At 54.6% G+C, this 21642-nt stretch overlaps 1 protein-coding gene across 1 annotated transcript in view; it reads left to right on the forward strand.

Annotated features, from left to right (window-relative positions):
* Cspg4 (chondroitin sulfate proteoglycan 4) overlaps window positions 1-21642 on the forward strand; it is a 34767-nt gene that overhangs the window by 2627 nt on the left and 10498 nt on the right. The window contains exons 2-3 of the mRNA NM_139001.2: window positions 15827-15990; window positions 17505-21056. Of these exons, the coding sequence (NP_620570.2) occupies window positions 15827-15990; window positions 17505-21056 (3716 nt within the window). The remainder of the gene's footprint in view (window positions 1-15826; window positions 15991-17504; window positions 21057-21642) is intronic.

Here is a 21642-nt window from a genome sequence, read left to right on the forward strand (position 1 = left end):
TGCAGAAACCCAGCTGCCCAAGAAAATTCCCAGGAAAGGGGGTCCATTCCTTCTGAGCTCTGTGGGAGACCCTCCACAGAGGAGCAGAGCTGGGAGGGTGTGGCCTAGGGGACAGGCTGAGGAGAAAGAAGGTGACGTTCCAGCACAGGAAGGCTTGACTGTAACCCCAGACCCTGGGATGTGTCAGAGTGTAGCAGTGGGGATAGTGACTGCCGTGCCTCATCTCTGGCCTGCCCTCACAGACTAAAAGGTGGGATATGAGAGACTGAGGTGGGACCTATATACAGGCCTTCCAGAGGGTTCTTGGGGTTATCTGAATGAGGATCAGAAGCAATGTGGTATTTAAGGCAGCCAGGCTTCAGGGCCTGAGATACAAGAAGAGAATCAGAGGAGATCCTGTCGGCTCTGACAGTGATTCACAGGAGCATCAGTGGTGTGGAGACAGACGAACCTTGTTCATGCGCTGTGCGTGCTGCCCCGGAACTCTGAGGCAGGGCAGAGGCCAGGGCCTTAGCCCAGCCCACCCAGACTCTAGAAAAGCTTCCCCAGAACCAAAGATAACTAAGCTCCCCCCTCCCAATGCCCACATGCCCAGGCAGGACAAGAAGGGCCTTTTAGCAGAGCCTGCCTAGGCAAGGGCTGTGGGGGGAGGGTGAGCCATGCCAGGTGGGCTAGGCTGCTGTTTGCTGGAACTAGGAGGGGAGGGGGCCACAGGGAAGGGATTGGGCATGTGTGGCGCTCACGCAGGAAGTGTATAGGCTGTCTGGGAACTGGGCGTGCTGCCCAGGATGGGGTAGGGGAGGGGGAACTTGGATATCCCTGACGTTCATGCTCACTTGTTCGCTGGTACACAGATGGGGCTCACACATGAGGACTCACAGGCTCAGGCCATGGTGCTATCCAGCTGTTCTCAGAGACCTTAACAGAGGCAGGAAGGGCAGGAGTAGCTGCTGTCTCGTCTCCAGCCCTCCACCTGACAGACTTGGGCTTGGGTAGTGCCTTGGGGTTCATGGGGGTGCTGGCCAGAGCTGTACTTCCTGGTCAGGACCAGGAGCAGATGAACTAGGGGCCTGTAGGCTGGAGTTTAAGCCTGCTTCCTCTGCTCTTGTTTTACCGACTCCCCTACAGCAGCCGGCCAGGTCCAGCACCCCTCCAGCATGCCCTCTGCCCCAGCCTATGTCAACTCTACAAAGCTTTCTAGAGATAAAACTCTTGTTCTAAGTACAGATGGAGTGGGTCTGGGTACACAGAATTGCCTTCATTGCTGAATCTGCAAGGAATCTTGGAATTAACTGGATTAGCATCAATAGTTACGTGCTTAGATCCTTTCTAGGGCAGCCTCCCCTTGCTCTCTGGCCTCCAGGAGAATCCAAACCTCCTAGCAGGAAGAGGGTCAAGCCAGTTCATGTCTCAGTCTGAGAATTTGCCTCCAGAGCTAGCCATGGTGGGTGCTAGGGTACACAGCAGGAAATGGCCCCGTTTTACAGAAGAGGAAACTGGGCTCAGAGAAAAATAAGGACCTCCATCCCACCCCTCCGTGCCCCACCACCACCACCACCAATCACTCCAGGCATTCTCACTCATCCCAATAGAGTGGCCACCCCAGATCAGGCCATCAGAGTGGAGGCACACACCAGTGACCTCACACACACTCCCAAAGAGAGATATCTCTAGAGAAGTCCAGGTCTCTGTCGCTGTCCCTCCAGCAACTGCCTCCATTTTCCCATGCTCTCCTGCCTCATAGCAGAAGCAAATCTTCCATTAAAAACCTCCAGCTAGAGGAAAAAAAAAAAAAAAAAAAAAAAAAAGGAAGCCACACATTTGTCTCTGATATGCGGGTTGTAGCCTGCGGCTGTTGTCAAGGTGGCTCGGTGGTGTGGATTATCCACGTTCTGGAAGTAGTGTGGGCGGGCCTGGCCCGGAGCAGTGCCTGTCTTGTTGACCATCTCTTCTCACTCAGTGCCTACCCACGCCTGCCGACTCGAAGCCTGTGGAGGAGCCAGCTCTGCCAACTCTGGTGTGCATTAACCAGGCTGCCAGCCATGGCTCATGCTTACTTAAGTGTTTCGGTCCGTCCCCTCCCCCGCTGCCTCCACAGACCTCACAGCAGAAATCCTGACTCCAGACCAACCCCAATCCCTTCATCACAGGAGGACTGAAGACACTGCTAGCCAGGAGTCACATAGTGCTTCTTTAGAGGACCGGTGGGCTAGGCCTCCCTGCTCTTTGTCCTTCTTCCTGACCTCACCCATAGGACCAGCAGACCCTGGTGTCTCACCTCCTTTCTCATCGCTCTCCACCATATAGCTGAGCACAGGGTTTGTCCACTGGGGGCTGACCGGGAATTTTGCACCCAGGGATTTTGCACCCAGGGATCACACACCAGCCTACCCAGAAGTATATGATCCTGAAAATATGCGATGCCTATCTCACCCAGTGCACGTACCATAGCAGCTTCCTGCACAAATGTTCATAGGTTGAGTTTTATCTGTTTTTTGCCAGGAGTGATGGCACATTCCTATAAACCCTGTACTCTAGAGGAAGAAGCAAGACTGAAAGTTCATGGCCAGCCTAGGCTACATAGCAAGACCCTGTCTCAAAATAGTGATGATTGATGGTGATGATGATGATGAAAAACACGGTTGGGGGAAGATGTAGCTTAGTTGGTAGAGTGCTTGTCTAGCATGCATGGAAGCTGAGTTCGGGCCCCAGCCCCACTGCATGAACTGAGTGTGAGAGCATGCACCTGTTATCCCGGGACTCGGAGGTAGAAGCAGGAGGACCTGGAGTCCAAGGTCATTCTTGGCTAAATAGTGAGTCTAAGACCCTTAGACGTTCTTGGCTCAATCGTGGGATCCTGTGTCAAACAAAGCAAAACAATAAAAATATACTGTCTTAATAGAGGATCTTGTGGCAGAGAAAGAGAATGAGATTGACTAAGATTGCTTCCTAGCTTTCAAAGAATCCCACACAAGGCTGACTGCAGGGTTTCCTGTAAAGTGTCCTTCTCCAGACACTTCAGCAGGGAGCCTGAAGGCAGACAGCAGCCCCTGAACCCAGCCTCCACACACCCAGACTCAGGTTTCTCCTGCCGAGACTCCCACTCGGCTACTCCTACCATCAAATAGAACATTGCTGACCATCCAAGTGAGAAGAAGCCTCACTCTCTCGTGGCCACACTCACCAGCACAGCACTACTCTGCTGTGCCCTCCTCTCCCGTGGTCAACATGAGTCACGTCCTAATGTCTGGCCATTAGTTAACGTCTGCTGTCATCAGCCTTTCTGCCGGGGCCGCTGTCTCCTGAGTATGGTTAGATACTCAGATAAAAATCCCCCTGTCTCCTGAGTATGGTTAGACACTCAGCAGGTGTGCATGCGTGAATATGTGTGTGCTCACGTGGACACACACAGACACAGCACATTGTTCAGTGGGCTCTGACCAAGACCATGTCCAGCCTGCAAGCCAGCAGCCCTAGGGGAAGCCCCCAATTCAAGACACATACCCTGGCCAGGAAAGGGCCTCTGGCTAAGTCTCGGCCAATCTGCTCTCTGGGGAGCAGAGGAGACTGGGGAGAGGAGCCCAACTTCCGTTCCCACCTAAGAGCAAACCCTTCCCCGCCCACATTTCAGGAGGGGCAGCTATAAATATCAATGGGCCCAGGATGCTGATTCCCACGACATCAGCTCCTCCCTGCCCCCCTTCTCTAGTGCACTGGGGCCAAGAATCTCTGCTGCAGCTGGGGCAAGGCAGGCTTGTGCCCCCCCCCACTTCCTGGCGGAGGGAGAACAAATCACCATTTTGGGGAGTCTCTGGGTTATGGCTGAGCATCTTTCCAATTCTCATTTTGACTCAGCCCCCACCTTTCCTGCTCTTAGGCCTCGGTTCCTCAGAGACCTTCTATGGGGAGGCAGGAGGCTAGACACAGCCATTACAAACATGGTGTTAGAGCGTTAGTTTGGGATTAGGTCCCAGCCCTTGTGCGAAGACCTTGGCTTGGCCCACTCTGAGCCTCCAGTTAGCCCTTTATACAACAGGAAAGAATAAGCCCTACCTCTCATATGAGTTGAAGACAACGAAGCCAGACCGTGGCCTGGAAATAAATCTCTGCCAGGTCTCTGTGCCTGAGGTTACTGTAGTTCTGTTCCTGCTGTCTTTCTGTGGTGGGTGGCTCAGCAGTGGGGGGTGATCCTGTTTAGGAAAGGTTCCAAGGCAAGGACTCTGGAAGGGCTCTCAGTCACCCACCACAACCCCAGCCCAGGAGCCTTTACAAAGTGGATGCAGGGTTCTGCATCTGTCCCACTTGAGGGCTGAGGTCTCACCTTGTTGGGACCTCACTGACAGAGCAGAAAGTCCCTCCTGGGTACCCAGAACCCACTACCCAATAGCAGACAGCCCTGCACAAGGCACATGAGCTGATATGCAGCTGAAACCCAGTCAGAGGATGCTAAGTGAGTAACCAGAGGGTAGGCAGACTCTGTCCCCAAAGCAAGTGACCGGGAAGGAAAAAATGGGCCCCCAGTATGGTTTATGAGTAAGGGAACCCAGAAACCTGTTTTTTTCTTGTCCTCTGCCAACTCCAACTTCTCTTGGTCCCCTCTCCAATTCTGACCAGAGCCCAGTGACATTGACATAAAGTACTCCAGAGTACTATGGCCCACAGTCACCACTGTAATCAGCAGTAGTGGCAGCACAAGGGGCAGAAATTCAGGCTGAGTGAAGTTGAAAGATGTCTCGGGGATGCTGGTGACAGCGATGTCCATGTGAGTTCAGTGAGGACATGTGAGGTGACTTTCCAGAGATGGCTACAGGGTGAGAAGCTTGGCCTTGTAACTCTAGAGGCATCCTTGGGATGATGGACTGTCCAGAGCCTAAGTTCTCTGTGTGGACACCTTTGCCTTCACCCCAGAGCATTCTGGGAAGGGCCCAGCCTTCTCCCCGGATATTCTAATGAACTCCAGGTGCCTGCCTCTGGCTGTTTCTGTCTCCAGGCATCTGGGGTTCATGTGCTTCTGATCTCCCATCTGTAACCCAGCTGAGCCCTTCTAGAAGTAGGTAGGGGCTGAGATGGTGGCTTCTCCCTCCACTTAGTAACAATCAACGGATAGGGAACTTGTATCCATGCTTACTACATGACAAGGTTGAGATTTCTGACCATGCTGTGTGGCCTTCAACAGACATCTGTCCCCCTCTGTGCCTCTGCATGAAAACTTTAATCTCCCAAATCATCTCTAAAACTCTGAGTCCAAGCTCTTAAGAATGGGACAGGGTCTCAGCTTCTAGCTAGCTGCTTGTCCTGAGTTGTACAGTAGGCTGGAGTAGACCTTCCTCGGGGCTTAAGGGCATTGGTTAGCCAGTGTTCCTGGGCATTGGGAAACTACTTTTCAAAGTTGGCCCCAGACCCTGGGGCTCTCCCAGGATGAGAGTTTTCCCCCACCCCCAGTTCCGATCTTCTACCCCCTAGCTTGGCTCCACCCTGCCAAAAATAAACTCAGACCACCCCATTTTATCCCAGCCAGACCCACCCAGCCCTTCCAGAGCCAGTTGAGTCACTGCTTGGGACTGCTCCTTTTTTAACTGTCTGAGTCACCAGTGTGGCTATGGCTTTGTGACACATGCCCAGGCTACAGTCAGCCCATAGCTCCTAAAAGCACAACAGTGGCAGCATCTGCATAGTGAGTAGCAGCAGGTGGATTTAGCTTGTAAGCTCTCAGGACTAGGAAGCTCACTCCCTTAGTAAGCCAAAGGGGAGCTGACCCCAAAGACCCTGCCTTGCCTGTAGCATTCCATTGCACCCCACCAGAGCTAAGCTTGTACTGCAGGAGTGCCAGAATGAGAGGGGTCTCCAAGCCCACCTGTAGCATTCTATTGCACCCCACCAGAGCTAAGCTTGTACTGCAGGAGTGCCAGAATGAGAGGGATCTCCAAGCCCGGTGTCTAGGGGTGAATGGGAAGGTCACAGAGACGCCTATTATTGCCCTTGCCTATTTGGTTCCAGCCCAGGCCCCACACTCTGCCCCGAGTGCTCTTTAGACTCACTATTGGCAGGGTTGCCCACTTCTGGCTTCCTCTGTTGCTCCTGCCTAACTCTGCTTACAGATCCATGGGTGCAGCCTCCCCATCTCTCTCGCAGACCCTTTTCTGTCCCATCTCTGTCTCTCCATCTCGACCATCCCTGTCCCTGGCTGTCTGTCTTCCTTTCTCTGTATCTGTGGCTCCTCTGTCTCTCCTTCTTGCATTGCTGGCTCTTCATTTTTGCCTCTCCCAGCTCTGGTCCTGTTCTTTCTCTGTGTCATCCTTTACCCAGTTTGGGTGACAGTCTGAAGTATGCACTCTGCAGCTGGCACCCCCAAGGCCCTCGTCTGTCTTCTCGGTAGACAAAATAGACCCACAACCACCTATCCCAACATGAGAGTCTGGGCCCCAGGGACCAATAATCCCGAGAGAAATTTTCCATCCTCCTCACCCAGGCCCCGTCCCCTACCCCAAAGCATAGGCTGCATCCTGTCTCAGGGAATGTCAGGATCCCACAGGCACTTCCTTAGAGCTTGGGGGTGGAGAGGGGGCCTGGGAATGGCCCCTCCTCGGGTCCTGCTGGAGCAGAAGCCTGCACAACTTCAAACCCCATTCTCCATCTGTGGTTATGCATCCAGCTATAAATAGGGGCTCAGAGTCTATTTTCTTTAAAAACAAGCATCAGACTGGGTGACCATGGCCATAAAAGCAACCCTTGGCTGGAGCAGGCTCCCACTCCTCCTCAGTCACTGTGGCCAGGCGCCTTAGATGGTTAGCAGGGCTAGAAAGGGGGTGGGGGTGACGACACAGAAGAGGCAGTCTCCAAGGTGCTACCTGGACCGGCTAGGGGACGCCCTTTACACACCCCTCCCCATCTCTCTCCATCACACAAGGTCAGTCTAATGCCTGAGACTCACAGTGTCAACACAGAGAGGTGGTACAGGTCCCCAAGCCACAGTTGATTATCTGCACCCTAAATAAAACGAAGGTGCCTTGGCTATGAGACAGGGTGAGGGAGCATAAGACCTGTCCTCAGAGAGAGGGACGAAAAGAGCTGGATCCAAAACAAGGTGTAGGTATCACCTAGATTTGGGCAGAAAATCCCAAGGTCCAGCAAGGCTGGGACCTAGAACGATCAGGGTCGATGAGGGGGAAGGCTGTGGATAGGAGCAAGGTCACCTAGGACCTTCCACATCATGCTTGGGGTTTGGAGCCTGATCATGGGGTGGAGAGCCACCCAAAGCTTCCAGGCCAGGGAGGATGCTGTGCAAATCGGTTTAACTGTGGCTACTCCTTGTAGGGGAAGGCAGGAAGTTAACTAAGACAGGCATAGGATAGTGGTGATCTGACTTGTGGGACGACACAGTGGGAAGGGAGATTAATTTAAGGGAGAACTTAGAGGCAGGATAGATGAAAATGGATATCTCTTGACTCTGACCAGGGAGGAAAGAGTGGGTCCAAGAAGAACTCAGTTTCTATCTACAGTGGCTGGGTCGTGGGGTCTTTACTGGGCCAGTGAGCAGCCTTTTTGCTATGAGTGGGGTTGGACATGGGAGTTTCTGGCCCAGATATCCAAGGGCCTGAGTACCCAGCAAAAGAGACCATCCATGCCTAAGGCTAGAGAAGCAAAAATGGGTACATTGTAGCAAAAGTAGAATTTCCACTCCTGAGAGCTCCAGGTGGCAGGAAATCTCAGTGAGAACCAATGCTAACAGGAGGCAGGCCCATGTGCAATGCCTAAGTAGACCTCAAGCTCTTAGCAGAGACCCTGTGGGTTCTGGACCCAACCTTGTAACCACAGGTTCTGATGGCTGGGCACTGGCCAGTATGATATTTTGCTACTCTGCCCGTGTGAGAGAGATCTCCTTGATAGAAAACCCTCAGGACTGCAGAGGTGGCTCAGATGTTAGGAACACTGGCTGCTCTTCAGGAGGACCTGAGGTTGGTTTCCAACACCCCCACAAAAATCACAACTGGCCGTAACTCCAGTCCCAGGGGATCTGACACCCTCTTCTGGCCTCCACAGGGACTGCATGCATATGGTGCCCAGACATACATGCAGGTAAACACCCATACACATAGAAAAATAAAGTGTTTTAAGAAGAAAATTCTCATGTGGGCCAAATGTCACCTCCTTTTGATTTCTACTCTTCTACCTACGGATGCTTCCTCTGTCTACCCTTCCATAGACCCTGTGGATGTCGGAGAGTCTTAGGCAGGGACACAAGCCTGGGGCCTACGCTGAAAAACTTTTGACACATGGAGGTGCTGCTCAATGGTAAAGCACATGCTTAGCATGAGCAAGGCCCTGGTTTGATCTAGCACACACACACATACACACATCTAGCACACACACACAAGTTTGCAACCAGAGGACCAAAGCTGATGCTCAAGACCCACTTTAGTGACCACAGCTTCCTATCAGCCACTCATGTCTGGGCTGACCTGAATCCAGGCATGGATTGTTCCCCCCATCTCAGCCCTCTTTCACAGATGGAAAGACCGAGACCAGAGAGAATGTAGGTGATCAGGTCTCTGAGTTGAGGTGTGTGTGTCGGTCTGTCTGTCTGTCTGTCCACCTGCCTGCCTGTCTGTCTGTGTTTGTGTGTGTTTTAGGAAACTGATGATCCTTAAATCTACCTCCAGGTCTCCCCCTCTTCTTCCCTAAACGTTAGATAGACATGCTATTCCGAGGAACACAGCCTGTTCTGCCACTAAGCTTTTAAGTTCATCACTGTCCAGGCCCAGTCATTGTTCCCCACCCCAGCTCACACACTCACTATCTTCAAACCCAGCTTTCCAGATCAGGAAGCTCAAAGACACCTTCCCAATAGCCCTGTAGCAATACCCCCTGTCATGGCTGGCCTTTGACACTAAGGGACACTGACATCTGAGCCCTGACTGCAAGGGGGCTAGGCCCAACAGACACTCTCCAAGTAGCTTCCACCCTTGCTTAGTCTCTAGACCCTCTACTTCCCACCCTCCCTGATCTCCAAGTCCCCAGTGGGCAGGACTGGCACTTGATCACCCACCGGCTTCTGAGAAGACTGGGCCACATCTCGCCAGCCCCTCCCTTCCCAGCAGCTCCCAGAGCCCACCCGCAGCTGCTCCAGGAGAAGCCAGGCCGCCTCACCCTGCCAGCCAAAGCAGATGCGTTCCCTCCGGCCCTCCACTCCTCCCACTTCCACCCGACCCTGACAGAGGGAGCCTCAGGGAGACAAGAAGGGAAAAAGTGTGTCTTCCCCGGGCAGACTGCCAGCCAGCCCTCACACCCTCCTCCCTCCCCAGCCAGTGCAAGTGCAGATGCTCCAGCCACCACCTCTGTGTGCACACACCTCCTTGCCAGCACCCACAGCACCCAGCTCTGGAGCCGCGCCCACAGGGACTTCAGCCCCAACCTGGCCTCTGTGCCTGTGAACCTCTCTCTAGGCCTCAGTGTCTTCTCAGACCCTGCTAGGGCTGGGGAGGGTCCCTTCTTTTTCTCTTGCGTGCCAGTGGCCTTATCCCAGGCTGGACCCACTGAGATGGGAATCTCACACCCACTAGGGCCTGGCCAGCAGGGGTTAGGGAAAGTGGCAAAGGTCCTGGAAATCCACCCATCTGAACAAGGAGGAAAATTATAAGGCAGAGAAAAGCCTCTTGAAATTGTTCCGTACCACACTAGCCCCACCCTCTTTGCCTGAGGCTGAGGAGTGGTGGAGCTTCACAAAGACTCCATTGAGCCCCACTTCCTCCCTGTCCCAGCCTCCAGCCTGGGTGGACCCTGAGCGATTGGTTCCATCAAAACCTCTCATTTTCCCTCCTACTTCCTCTTGTGCCCAGCATGGCCCCAGGGTTGGCATGTGTGGCTGGAAGCCCCGACACTAGTCCTGCCCCTACAGAGCTCACAGGGGCTCTCCGAGACCACTCCTCCTCTCCTCCGGGAACTCTCATCCTCCTTATAGGCCTCGATACTCTGAGATCATCTTTAGTATATGCCCCTCAGCATGGCTGACCCCTCAGCATGGCTGACTGATAGTGGTTGTTTAGAGGGCCAGCAGCTGAGGCTGGTGCCAGAGCCAGAGCCAGAGCTCAGGCAATAATTGAGGAAACTGTTCTGTTCTGGCCTCTTTGGACTTTCAGGGAACCTAAGAGTCCATAAGAGAGTCAAGGTCCGAGTGTGGTTCTTGTGGCCTCAGAGTTCTTGGAATGAGGGAATGGAGACTATGGTGAGCCCAGCAGAAGTCTCTTGATGCTCGTTCATGGTAGTCATGAGGTCATTACCTCACCGTGCTTGGTGGTCCAACACTGCCCTGGGATGAGGTCTTGTCTCCTGAGAGGGAGGACAGCTCTACATTCCAACCCTGTGTGATTGTAACTTGCCTACTATTGTTCACATGGCCGGGGAGGCTGGAATCAAGTGAGGATAACTGAAGAGCCTCGATGGCCTACAGTCTTCCACCATTGGGCAGCTCTGAACAGTGAGAGCTGCAGACTTGGCCATAACTCAGTGCCATGCCTATGAAGGCCATTGTCCCTGTGGTCTGACCTGAATCTGTCCTACTTCACCTTCAGAGTAGCAGAGGTGAGGGAAGATGAGAGCCTGCTTCAAGATGATGGCCTGGCCTTTCCGTGGGGTGGGATGTGCTGATGGAGAGTATGTGGGGAGGAGATTTAGGAGGAGATAGCCGCCCAGCTAGGCCCACCAGGCAGATTTGCTCTTGCCAAGTGTTCTTAGGAGGGGGCAGATCTGGTAGATTATCCTTCAATCCTGGCCAACTGGGATCCTGAACGCACAGTTCTATCAGTCTTTGTACCCAGGATCCAGCATCCTCACTTACCCCATACCCGACTACACATCCTATCCAGATATGCTGATCCCTCCCCAATTCATGCATGAGCACGTACATGCATGCGCACATACACATGCACATGCACTTGTGTATGAGCTCATGCATACACACACGAACACACACATATGCACATACACATGCATGCACACATGAGCTTGTGCACACACACATATGAACGTGCACAGGAGTTCATGCATACACATGTGTACAACACACAAACACATAGACAAACATGTACACACACACACATGAACATATACATGCATGCACACACAAGCTCGTGCATACAAGCACATGCGCACTCTCGAACACGTATGCACACACACACACACACACACAAGCACACACACATACACACTGGCTACTTGGGTCTGTGGAGACTCCACAGGCTGCTTTGGTCAGCTTGTCACTTTGCTCCATCAGCCCAGAGCAGGAAAAGTCAGTGCCCAGCCTCTGCCCATCCCTAGGGAAACCTCCCTCAGGTTTCCCTGGCTTGAAGGCAGAACTATGGTGGAGAAAAGAGAGGGAGTCCTAGGAGGTGCGAGGGAAGGCGAGCTGGCCTGAGGGCTGGGTGACCTCAGAGAGAATATAGCAGCGGCTCAGGCAGGGCACTTGGCCCATCAGTTTTACAAAGGCTGTATTCAGGTGGGCCCTCACACCAATGAATGTAGACAGAAAGCCCTTCAATCCTGCCTCAGCCCTCCCAAGAATCTAGCCCAGCATCCCTCAGACTCCCTTGAAAACTTCAGCCTCACCCTGCCTTCTCAGACCTGGAACCAGGATATATCACCCTGATGCCAGACCCCACAGGCTACAGTAGAAAAATCCAGCTTCCTCAAGGCAGGGTCCTCTTCCTCCCACTCTCTGGACACCCCTGATTCCAGCCCACAGCAGTGGGTCCTGCCTTCTCTGTCTCCCCGGGGTTCCTTGTCTCCTTTTCTAACTAGTCTGTGTCTCTTGAGTTCAGTCCTTGTGAAGAGGGGTCACTATGTCTCGTTCTCAACATCTTTCTCCCAGGCTGGTTCTTCTTTTCCATCCTGGTTGCTGCATTAGGGAACATATGCATATATGCTTGTGTGTGCCCGAGTGGATGGATGGATGGATGGATGGATGGATGGATGGATGGATGGATGAGTGATCAGAGAAGATTGCCCCCTGTCTCTCTTGCCCACCTCTCTTGCAGCAGCACTAGGCGTCGTCACCCCCATGCTCACATACCCAGGCCTCCCACCCCCACCCTGCACTCAGCTGGGCAGCAGGCACTCCTGCCCATCCTGCCCAACAGCCCTGGGCTCCCATTTTCTCCCTTATAAAGTCAGGCTACGGCAGACAAGCAGGAATGCTGCCTCTGCCCATGACGCAAGCCAGCTGTGGGAGCCCGCCCGACTGCCCTAGGCTATGAGGGGTAGCACAGAGCTCATAGGGTTCACTGCCAGGGAACAGGGTGCTGTGGGTGGGACTGGGGTAGGGTTTAGACAGTGGCTGAGCTGAGACCTGAAGCTTACCTTTCTGAGACCAAGTCAGAGAGCTTCTTCCCTTATAGCCCCTATATGGCCTGGGCTATAGAGAACTTTGATATTGTGGAACGCGCTCCCCAGGGGTAGGGCACCAGGACAGGGGTGGCCAGAGGCCTGGCTCTCTAGTACATCCTAGGGCAGGGAGTTGTACTTCCAGTTAGATTGGTGCAGGGGAAGCCAAAGAGAAAGCTGCGGGGAGGGGGGATGCAAGGGAGAATTAGTGGCTAGATGTGGGGCAGTGGGCAGAGCTGGGTGTCAGAGCTGTGGTGTTGAGAAGTAGGACAGATAGAAAGAAAGACAGTTGGCTTGCACAGAGTTCAGAGGACTTCGAGGAACTAGGTCTGCAGCAGGCCCCCAGGACTAGAGAAAGCCTCAAAACTGGAAACCTCACTCCCAGCCCAGCAGAAAGAGGCTAATGCGTATAGAATCCTACCAAGAAGATGCAGGCTACACGGCTATATGTAAGACCCTACCTCAACATAACTAAATGGGGAACTAGAGACTGCAGCCTAATGCAGGGACTGGAGCCCCACTGACACACTCCCCAAGAGTGTCACCCCAGAGATCCAGGAGGTACCAGCACACTCCAGAGCCTGCAGAGGGATGGCTAGCTAGATTGACCAAAGCTTCGCTTGACCATCTGTGAAAGAGACCAGCCCAGCAGGACACTGGCTCTTTCTCTCTCCTAACCCCGGGTCTCAGGAAAAGCATGGAGTCACCCCACCCTGGGGTCCAGACAGCAGCTCCCTGTTCATAAGAGGAAGGGTGGGAAGCCACGAGGACTTCCCCACCTTCAGCAGAACTCTGGCCCGGGAGGGGCAGGAGCCCTCCAGGAACACATGGCCTCTTTGAGGGAGCCAGGCCTAGCCAAGTAACGCAGGCAGGCAAGGGAGGCAGGAGGGGCTGGGCACAATCGCGCCTCTGTCCTAGCAGATCTGGGCCCTCACGCGTATACACAAACACATAGCTTTACACAAACCCCAAAGAACCCCCCGAGCAGCCACCCACACACTCAAGCACACACATCTGCGTAGCCCTGGACACTCACCTGTGACCTTCCTCCACCAAAAAAAAAAAAAAAAGCCCACACAGGCAGCAAGCAAGCAAGCAGCCTTTCCACAGCTCCAGCCATCTCCCAGAGCCTGGGGCCCCTCCCACACAGAGGGCTTGGCCTATACACACTACCACCACAACCCCCCCCTTCACAGCCTACACCACTAACCCTCTGCCTGTAAGTTGTCTAGAACTAGTAAGGGGCATGGGAACAGAAACCTCCATTGCTAGCCGACCTTCCACCGATCCTTCTCCCTGAGATCATTTATTCCTCTTCCTCTGTGATGCTTTATGCCGCCCTCACCTCCTCCAGGATGTCCTCCGGGATTGACTTCTGGCTTGTTATTTCTTCATCCTGCACCCTCTTTATATTTGAAGGTCCTCTCCAACTGCCCCCTACCTAATGACAGCAATTCTGAATGCATCCTGTCAGAAGGGTGAGTGGAGCACAAGTATGGAGGTGAGGTGGGGGTACTGTCAGAGTTTCCAAAGCCCCAGCCAGCTTGGCTTCAGAGGCCTCTGTTCTGACAAGGGGGCTGCCTGGCCTGCACACTCCAACAACACAAGGCAGCCAGTGTGAGTGCCTCTCCACACAGGAAACAGCAGGGCCCAGTCCCTCAAAGGGCTCATTCAGACCCCAGCTCTCTGGAAAGTACCTCTGCTTCCTGCCACCCTCCCACTTAGTCAAACAGGCTGCTGCTCTCTCCTGTGGGAAGGGAGCAAGAGGCAGGTGGTTCAGTGGTTAGGGCCAGCCGTGCACCTTAGTGCCTGACCCAGAGCCCTGCCTAACACTTAGCATACCTTCTGGGCAAGGGGGTGTGGGTGGGATCACTCCCACTAAAGGGACTGTGCCCTCTTCCTTGTGGGTGGTGAGCAGCCCAGCCCCGGGTTGAAATGTTTACCTCTTTGCGGGATATAAATATTCTCAGAGTGGGCAGTATCACCTGGCCCACAAAATCCCTGTTCGGCTCTTGCCAGCTGCTCCAAGCCACTCCAGCCCACCAGGGTGGTGGCTCCATCCTGTGGGGGTCGTGTGCCCCACCCTCTGTTCCGTGGCTGCCCGTGGTTTGGCCTCCTGCATTTTGCTCAAGCAGACACGGCACCCCCTACAAGCTCCTACTGCTTGCTGAGCAGTGTCCCGGTCTGAGGTTCCACGACACAAGATGTGCTGGGCCCACAGAGCCCTGGGCAAGTGGCTTTGTGCTCATGACATCCTTTTAACTCAGGAGTCACTAGGGAGGATTTCAGCTCAGCCCTGAGAACAGCATTATCTTTCTTGGCCATCTCTCCTGGGACAGAAAAGGTGCAGACCCCTGCAGTGGCTGATGCTGCTCTGTCATGTCAGCTGGCTTGGGCTGGCCGGGGCCCAGCACTAGTGTGACTGATGCCAGAACATCTTTGTCAGAGCCATCAGCCTGACTGTCCTCTGCAATTTCAAAGAGGCCTGACTGGGATGAGTCTCCTTTTCTCCTGCCATCTTTCCCCAACACTGGATATCTGCATGCAGTCGAGGTTCTAACCACCACAAGAATGGGTCAGAAATGGTGGAGAAACTGCTGGAGACTGAAGAAAGCTAATATTAGGGAACTGCCTGAAGGAGGAGGTTCCCACTGTGGTCCAAAGTGGCCTGCACAGTGCTCACCAACCCTGGGTAGACCGTATCTGTCCTGATGCCTGAGGAGACCCTCGCAGGCCTGTAGTGCGTCCCCAGCCTTGTATTTGGAGACATCCCTGGCTTGGGTTAGGGAAGGGGATCTCTGCTGCTGTCTTCCCTGGCTCCTTAGGCATGTTTGGAAACAGAGAGGCCGGATGTGAGTACTCACCAGGGACCCGTGGTGGTGCTGAGGCAGGAAGCAATTGCGGAGTGGTGGAGCACAGTTTGGCCGGCTTTGAGTCTGACACCGCACGTGCTTCCCATCGGCCTGGGAGCCTTTGCTCCTTGGCAGGCTCTGAGCAATAAACGGCCCCACCCCACCCCGTCCCTACAGGCACTAAGAAAATAGAGAAGAAATGACCTGCCTGCATACCACCACCATCAGGCTCCACAGCAAAACACAGAGATAAAGTGCGGTCGTGGCAAGGAGCCCACCCTAGGAGAAGACTGTGGTCAGGGATCAGCCTTCATTGTGAGAGTCCCCCCCACCAGATGATCATGACAAGATAGGGAGAGACCAGATCCAGGATGGACATTCGCTGGGGCCCAAAGGTGGCGGGAACCTGTGGCTTCAGGAACCCAAGCAAACTTGAATAGTGGGAATCTTAACGAGCCCCTAGGCTGTGCCACATAGAGCCATGGGGCATGTCAACATAGAAGCCCTTCCCTCCCCTGTAGCCCATCTGTCTGTCTCTACGGTCCCTAACCTCCTCCTGGCCGGAGCCTGACCTTGACCACAGCTCCCTCTCTCACCAGCCTCCTTCTTCGGGGAGAACCACCTGGAGGTGCCCGTGCCCTCAGCTCTGACCAGAGTAGACCTGCTGCTCCAGTTCTCCACATCCCAGCCCGAAGCCCTGCTCCTCTTGGCAGCAGGCCAAGATGACCATCTCTTGCTCCAGCTCCACTCAGGATGCCTCCAGGTGAGTGGCACACCCGGGAACAGGGCTAGAGATCCCTTCTGCAGGTTGGGAGGCCTCGCCTTTGGCTGTGCAACCTCATGCAAGTCACCTCTGCCCTTGGGTCTTGGTTTGTCTGCCATGGGTGGCTAGCAACTTCCCAGAGTGAGCTCCTGGTGCAGTGGCTCTGCCTACGAGCTGTCTCGGGTCTCACTTCTCTTCGTCGCCCCTAGTTGACCATCTGGACTGAGCTTTCTCTGTCCACCTCCTCGTAGTATCTGACTAACAGGCTTTCCTCACTACTACCCTGGCTTTTCTCTTTTGCCTGCCTTTCTTTCTCTTCCCCATGCCTGACCAGTCCCCTCTCCTTGACATCTATGTGTGAGGAGTATCCCTGCTCCCAGGTAGTATCCCTGTTCTACTCACCTGACTAGGACTCCCCCTCCCCCCGTCCTCTGTAATAAGGTGGTACAATCTGAGATAGTAACAATGCCTTTATCATCTACCACCACCCTCTTTTGCTCTTATTGCATGCTTTAAGACCAAGGGGTCATTTAGCTGTCTCTTGAGTCTTCCCCCTAATCATAAAATGTTTAGGAATCCAGGATCTTAGGCTTAGACCCATCTGCTTTCATGCCCCATTGTGACTGAGAGACCCTGGCCCTATCATCCTACAGCTGCCATGGCTTCTAGATGCCACAAGTCGTCACTTTGAGCCTGGGCCTGGAGCAGCAGATACAGTAGAGTCCATAGATGCTCCATGCTTCGGTTCCTAAGATCTTGTACTTGGCCACCACCCACTCCAGTTCTGGTGTCTGTGTCTCATGGAGGACGCCTCCTCTACTAGAGCCTCAAAAACAGAGCATCTGGGCTGGCGGAACAGCTTGTGGGTAGATGCACCTCTGTGCAGGCCAGATGGGTGACCTAAGCTCAGTGCCCAGAACCCACAAGGTAACAGGAGAGGACTGACTCCTCAGTTTCCCTCTGACCTTCACATGTGCCTGTACACACACACACACACACACACACACACACACACACACACACACACACACCACATGAATACACACACACTCATGCACACACATGCACCCACTCTCACACATACAGAAGCACACACATACACACACAAATAGATAAAACATTCAAAAGGAGAACACAGACCATCTCTCTGGGTTCTTAGCCTACAGTGAGCCAAGCTACTTTTGCGTACTAAGGGGGTTCATTGGGGGATCCCAGAGTGCACATTACTCCCAGAGGTAGTTTTTCTAGAGCCCACAGTAGGTTTTCTGGCACTGCTCACTGGAGAGAAGAGAGGAAGAAGGAGACCAGGCAAAGTATTGCTTCAGGGGAGAACCTTGCTTTGTGTAAATCCCCAGGGTCAGGGACAGTCTCTGAGCGACACTGGGGCCTTGACTCTCCCCAGTTGAAACAATAGGGAGCTAAGGGTGTCCCAGTCCGGGTTCTGAAGGGGGCTCAGTGTGGGGTAGACAGAAGTGTCAGCCACTCCCACCCCTGACCTCTCTGTCTCTCTTCAGGTCAGACTTGCCCTGGGACAGAAGGAGCTAAAGCTGCAGACGCCAGCAGACACCGTGCTGAGTGACTCTGCCCCCCACACTGTAGTGCTCACTGTCTCCGACAGCTGGGCTGTGCTGTCTGTTGACGGAGTGTTGAACACCTCTGCTCCCATCCCAAGAGCATCCCACCTCAAGGCCACCTACGGGCTCTTCGTGGGCTCCTCTGGAAGCCTTGACCTGCCTTACCTGAAGGGAATCAGCCGACCCCTAAGGGGCTGCCTCCACTCAGCCATTCTCAATGGCCGCAACCTCCTCCGTCCGCTGACCTCCGATGTTCATGAAGGTTGTGCTGAAGAATTCTCTGCTGGTGATGAAGTGGGCCTGGGCTTCTCTGGGCCCCACTCACTGGCTGCCTTCCCTGCCTGGAGCACTCGGGAGGAAGGCACCCTGGAGTTTACGCTCACCACTCGGAGTCAGCAAGCACCCCTGGCCTTCCAAGCAGGGGACAAGCGTGGCAACTTTATCTACGTGGACATATTTGAGGGCCACTTGCGGGCTGTGGTTGAGAAAGGCCAAGGTACCATGCTACTCCGCAACAGCGTGCCTGTGGCTGATGGGCAGCCCCACGAGGTCAGCGTACACATAGATGTTCACCGGCTGGAAATCTCTGTAGACCAATACCCTACGCGTACTTTCAACCGTGGGGTCCTCAGCTACCTGGAGCCACGTGGCAGTCTCCTCCTTGGGGGTCTGGACACAGAAGCCTCTCGCCACCTCCAAGAGCACCGTCTGGGCCTGGCACCGGGGGCTGCCAATATCTCCCTGGTAGGCTGCATAGAAGATTTCAGTGTTAATGGCAGGAGGCAGGGCCTCCGGGATGCCTGGCTGACCCGTGACATGTCAGCAGGATGCAGGCCTGAGGAGGATGAATATGAAGAAGAGGTCTATGGCCCATATGAAACTTTCTCCACCCTGGCACCAGAAGCTTGGCCAGCCATGGAACTGCCAGAGCCATGTATTCCTGAGCCGGGACTGCCTGCTGTCTTTGCAAACTTCACCCAGCTGCTTACCATCAGCCCCCTGGTGGTGGCCGAGGGTGGCACGGCCTGGCTTGAGTGGCGGCACGTGCAGCCCACCCTGGACCTGACAGAGGCAGAGCTGCGCAAGTCCCAGGTGCTGTTCAGCGTGAGCCAGAGTGCACGACATGGTGACCTGGAGCTAGACATCCTGGGAGCCCAAACCCGGAAAATGTTTACCCTGTTGGACGTGGTGAACCGTAAGGCCCGCTTTGTTCACGATGGCTCTGAAGACACCTCTGACCAGCTGATGCTGGAGGTGTCTGTGACTGCTCGGGCACCTGTGCCCTCCTGCCTGCGGAGGGGCCAAATTTACATCCTGCCCATCCAGGTCAATCCTGTCAACGATCCACCTCGCATCATCTTCCCCCACGGCAGCCTCATGGTGATCCTGGAACACACACAGAAGCCTCTGGGACCGGAGATTTTCCAGGCCTACGACCCGGACTCTGCCTGTGAGGGTCTCACCTTCCAGCTCCTTGGCGTCTCCTCTGGTGTCCCTGTGGAACACCGAGACCAGCCAGGAGAGCCAGCAACTGAGTTTTCCTGTCGGGAACTGGAGGTGGGCGACATAGTCTATGTCCACCGTGGTGGGCCTGCACAGGACCTAACATTCCGGGTCAGTGATGGGATGCAGGCCAGTGCTCCAGCGACACTGAAGGTAGTGGCCGTCCGGCCAGCCATACAGATCCTCCACAACACAGGGCTGCACCTGGCCCAGGGCTCTGCCGCAGCCATCTTGCCTGCCAACCTGTCAGTAGAAACGAACGCGGTGGGACAGGATGTGAGCGTGCTGTTCCGAGTCACTGGTACCTTGCAATTCGGGGAGCTGCAGAAGCAGGGGGCCGGAGGGGTCGAGGGCACCGAGTGGTGGGACACACTGGCCTTCCACCAGCGCGATGTGGAGCAAGGCCGAGTGAGGTACCTGAGCACTGACCCACAGCACCACACCCAAGACACAGTGGAGGACCTGATCTTAGAGGTGCAGGTGGGCCAGGAGACACTGAGCAATCTGTCTTTCCCAGTGACCATCCAGAGGGCCACAGTATGGATGCTGAGGCTTGAACCTCTGCATACACAGAACCCTCATCAGGAGACCCTCACCCCAGCCCACCTAGAGGCATCCCTGGAGGAAGAGGAGGAAGAGGGAAGCCCACAACCTCATACCTTCCACTATGAGTTGGTTCAGGCCCCCAGAAGAGGCAACCTCCTGCTTCAGGGTACAAGGCTGTCAGACGGCGAGAGCTTCAGCCAGAGTGACCTGCAGGCCGGTCGGGTGACCTACAGGGCCACAATGCGGACCTCTGAGGCAGCCGATGACTCCTTCCGTTTCCGGGTCACATCCCCACCCCATTTCTCCCCGCTCTACACATTCCCCATCCACATTGGTGGTGACCCAAATGCTCCCGTCCTCACTAACGTCCTTCTCATGGTCCCCGAGGGAGGGGAGGGCGTGCTGTCTGCCGACCACCTCTTCGTCAAGAGTCTCAACAGCGCCAGCTATCTCTATGAGGTGATGGAGCAGCCTCACCATGGCAAGTTGGCTTGGAGGGACCCAAAGGGGAAGTCCACCCCAGTGACATCCTTCACTAATGAGGACCTACTTCATGGCCGACTGGTCTACCAGCACGATGACTCTGAGACCATAGAGGATGATATCCCGTTTGTGGCCACACGCCAGGGAGAGGGCAGTGGTGACATGGCCTGGGAGGAGGTGCGTGGTGTCTTCCGAGTGGCCATCCAGCCTGTGAATGACCACGCCCCTGTGCAGACCATTAGCCGTGTCTTCCACGTGGCCCGGGGTGGACAGCGACTGCTGACTACAGATGATGTAGCCTTCAGCGATGCTGATTCAGGGTTCAGTGATGCGCAACTGGTGCTGACCCGCAAGGACCTCCTCTTTGGCAGCATTGTGGCTATGGAGGAGCCCACGAGGCCCATCTACCGGTTCACCCAAGAGGATCTCAGGAAGAAGCAAGTCCTGTTTGTGCACTCGGGGGCCGACCACGGCTGGCTCCAGCTGCAGGTGTCTGATGGGCAGCACCAGGCTACTGCCATGCTGGAGGTCCAAGCCTCAGAACCCTATCTTCACGTAGCCAATAGTTCTAGTCTCGTGGTTCCTCAAGGAGGCCAGGGCACCATTGACACTGCTGTGCTCCAGCTGGACACCAACCTGGACATACGAAGTGGAAATGAGGTCCACTACCATGTAACCGCTGGTCCTCAGTGGGGGCAGCTGCTCCGGGATGGCCAGTCAGTCACCTCCTTCTCCCAACGGGACTTGCTCGATGGGGCCATCCTCTACAGCCACAATGGCAGCCTCAGCCCCCAAGACACCCTGGCGTTTTCTGTGGCAGCAGGGCCAGTACACACTAACACCTTCCTACAAGTGACCATTGCCCTCGAGGGTCCCCTGGCCCCACTGCAACTGGTGCAGCACAAAAAGATCTACGTCTTCCAGGGGGAAGCGGCTGAGATCAGAAGGGACCAGCTAGAGGTAAGGCAGTGCACGAGGCCTGCCAAGCTGAGGGTACTTCCATGAGGGGGGCGTTCCTGTGGGGATGCAGGTCTTAGGAGTATTACAGCTTCAGTAGTCACCTGTATGTGTTGTAGTTCTGCATGTGTCTAGGAACATACACCTACCTGTTAAGTGTCACGCACCTCCAGAGATCACATATACATGTGTCCTTGCTATGGATAGCCGTGTAAAATCTGGGTTCCAGCCAGATCCACAGAATCTCTGAAGCAGAGACCAAGAGTGTATATCCTGTCACAGTCCCTATGAGGTTACCATGAGGGGTGACCTTTAGGAGCGCTGCCCCTCAGATCCACAGGTCCTTAGCTCTTTCCCTAGACTCCACAACAGAACTGTGAGGGCCTGTGATGGTGTCTGTTAACTCAGGGAGCTCACAGCGCAATGCTGACCAGCTGGCTCACTGCCTTACTGTGAAGGCCCAGTTTTGAGGCCCTTCCAGTTCTGAGTGTTTGGACTTTGAGAAAGACCATGACTAAACATGTCAGGAAGTGTCCACACCAGAGGAGGCAGCATATGAACCAAGCTTTGGTGGTGCACACCTTTAATC

The sequence above is a fragment of the Mus musculus genome, chromosome 9 (assembly GCF_000001635.26).
Source record: "Mus musculus strain C57BL/6J chromosome 9, GRCm38.p6 C57BL/6J".
Classification (NCBI taxonomy): domain Eukaryota; kingdom Metazoa; phylum Chordata; class Mammalia; order Rodentia; family Muridae; genus Mus; species Mus musculus.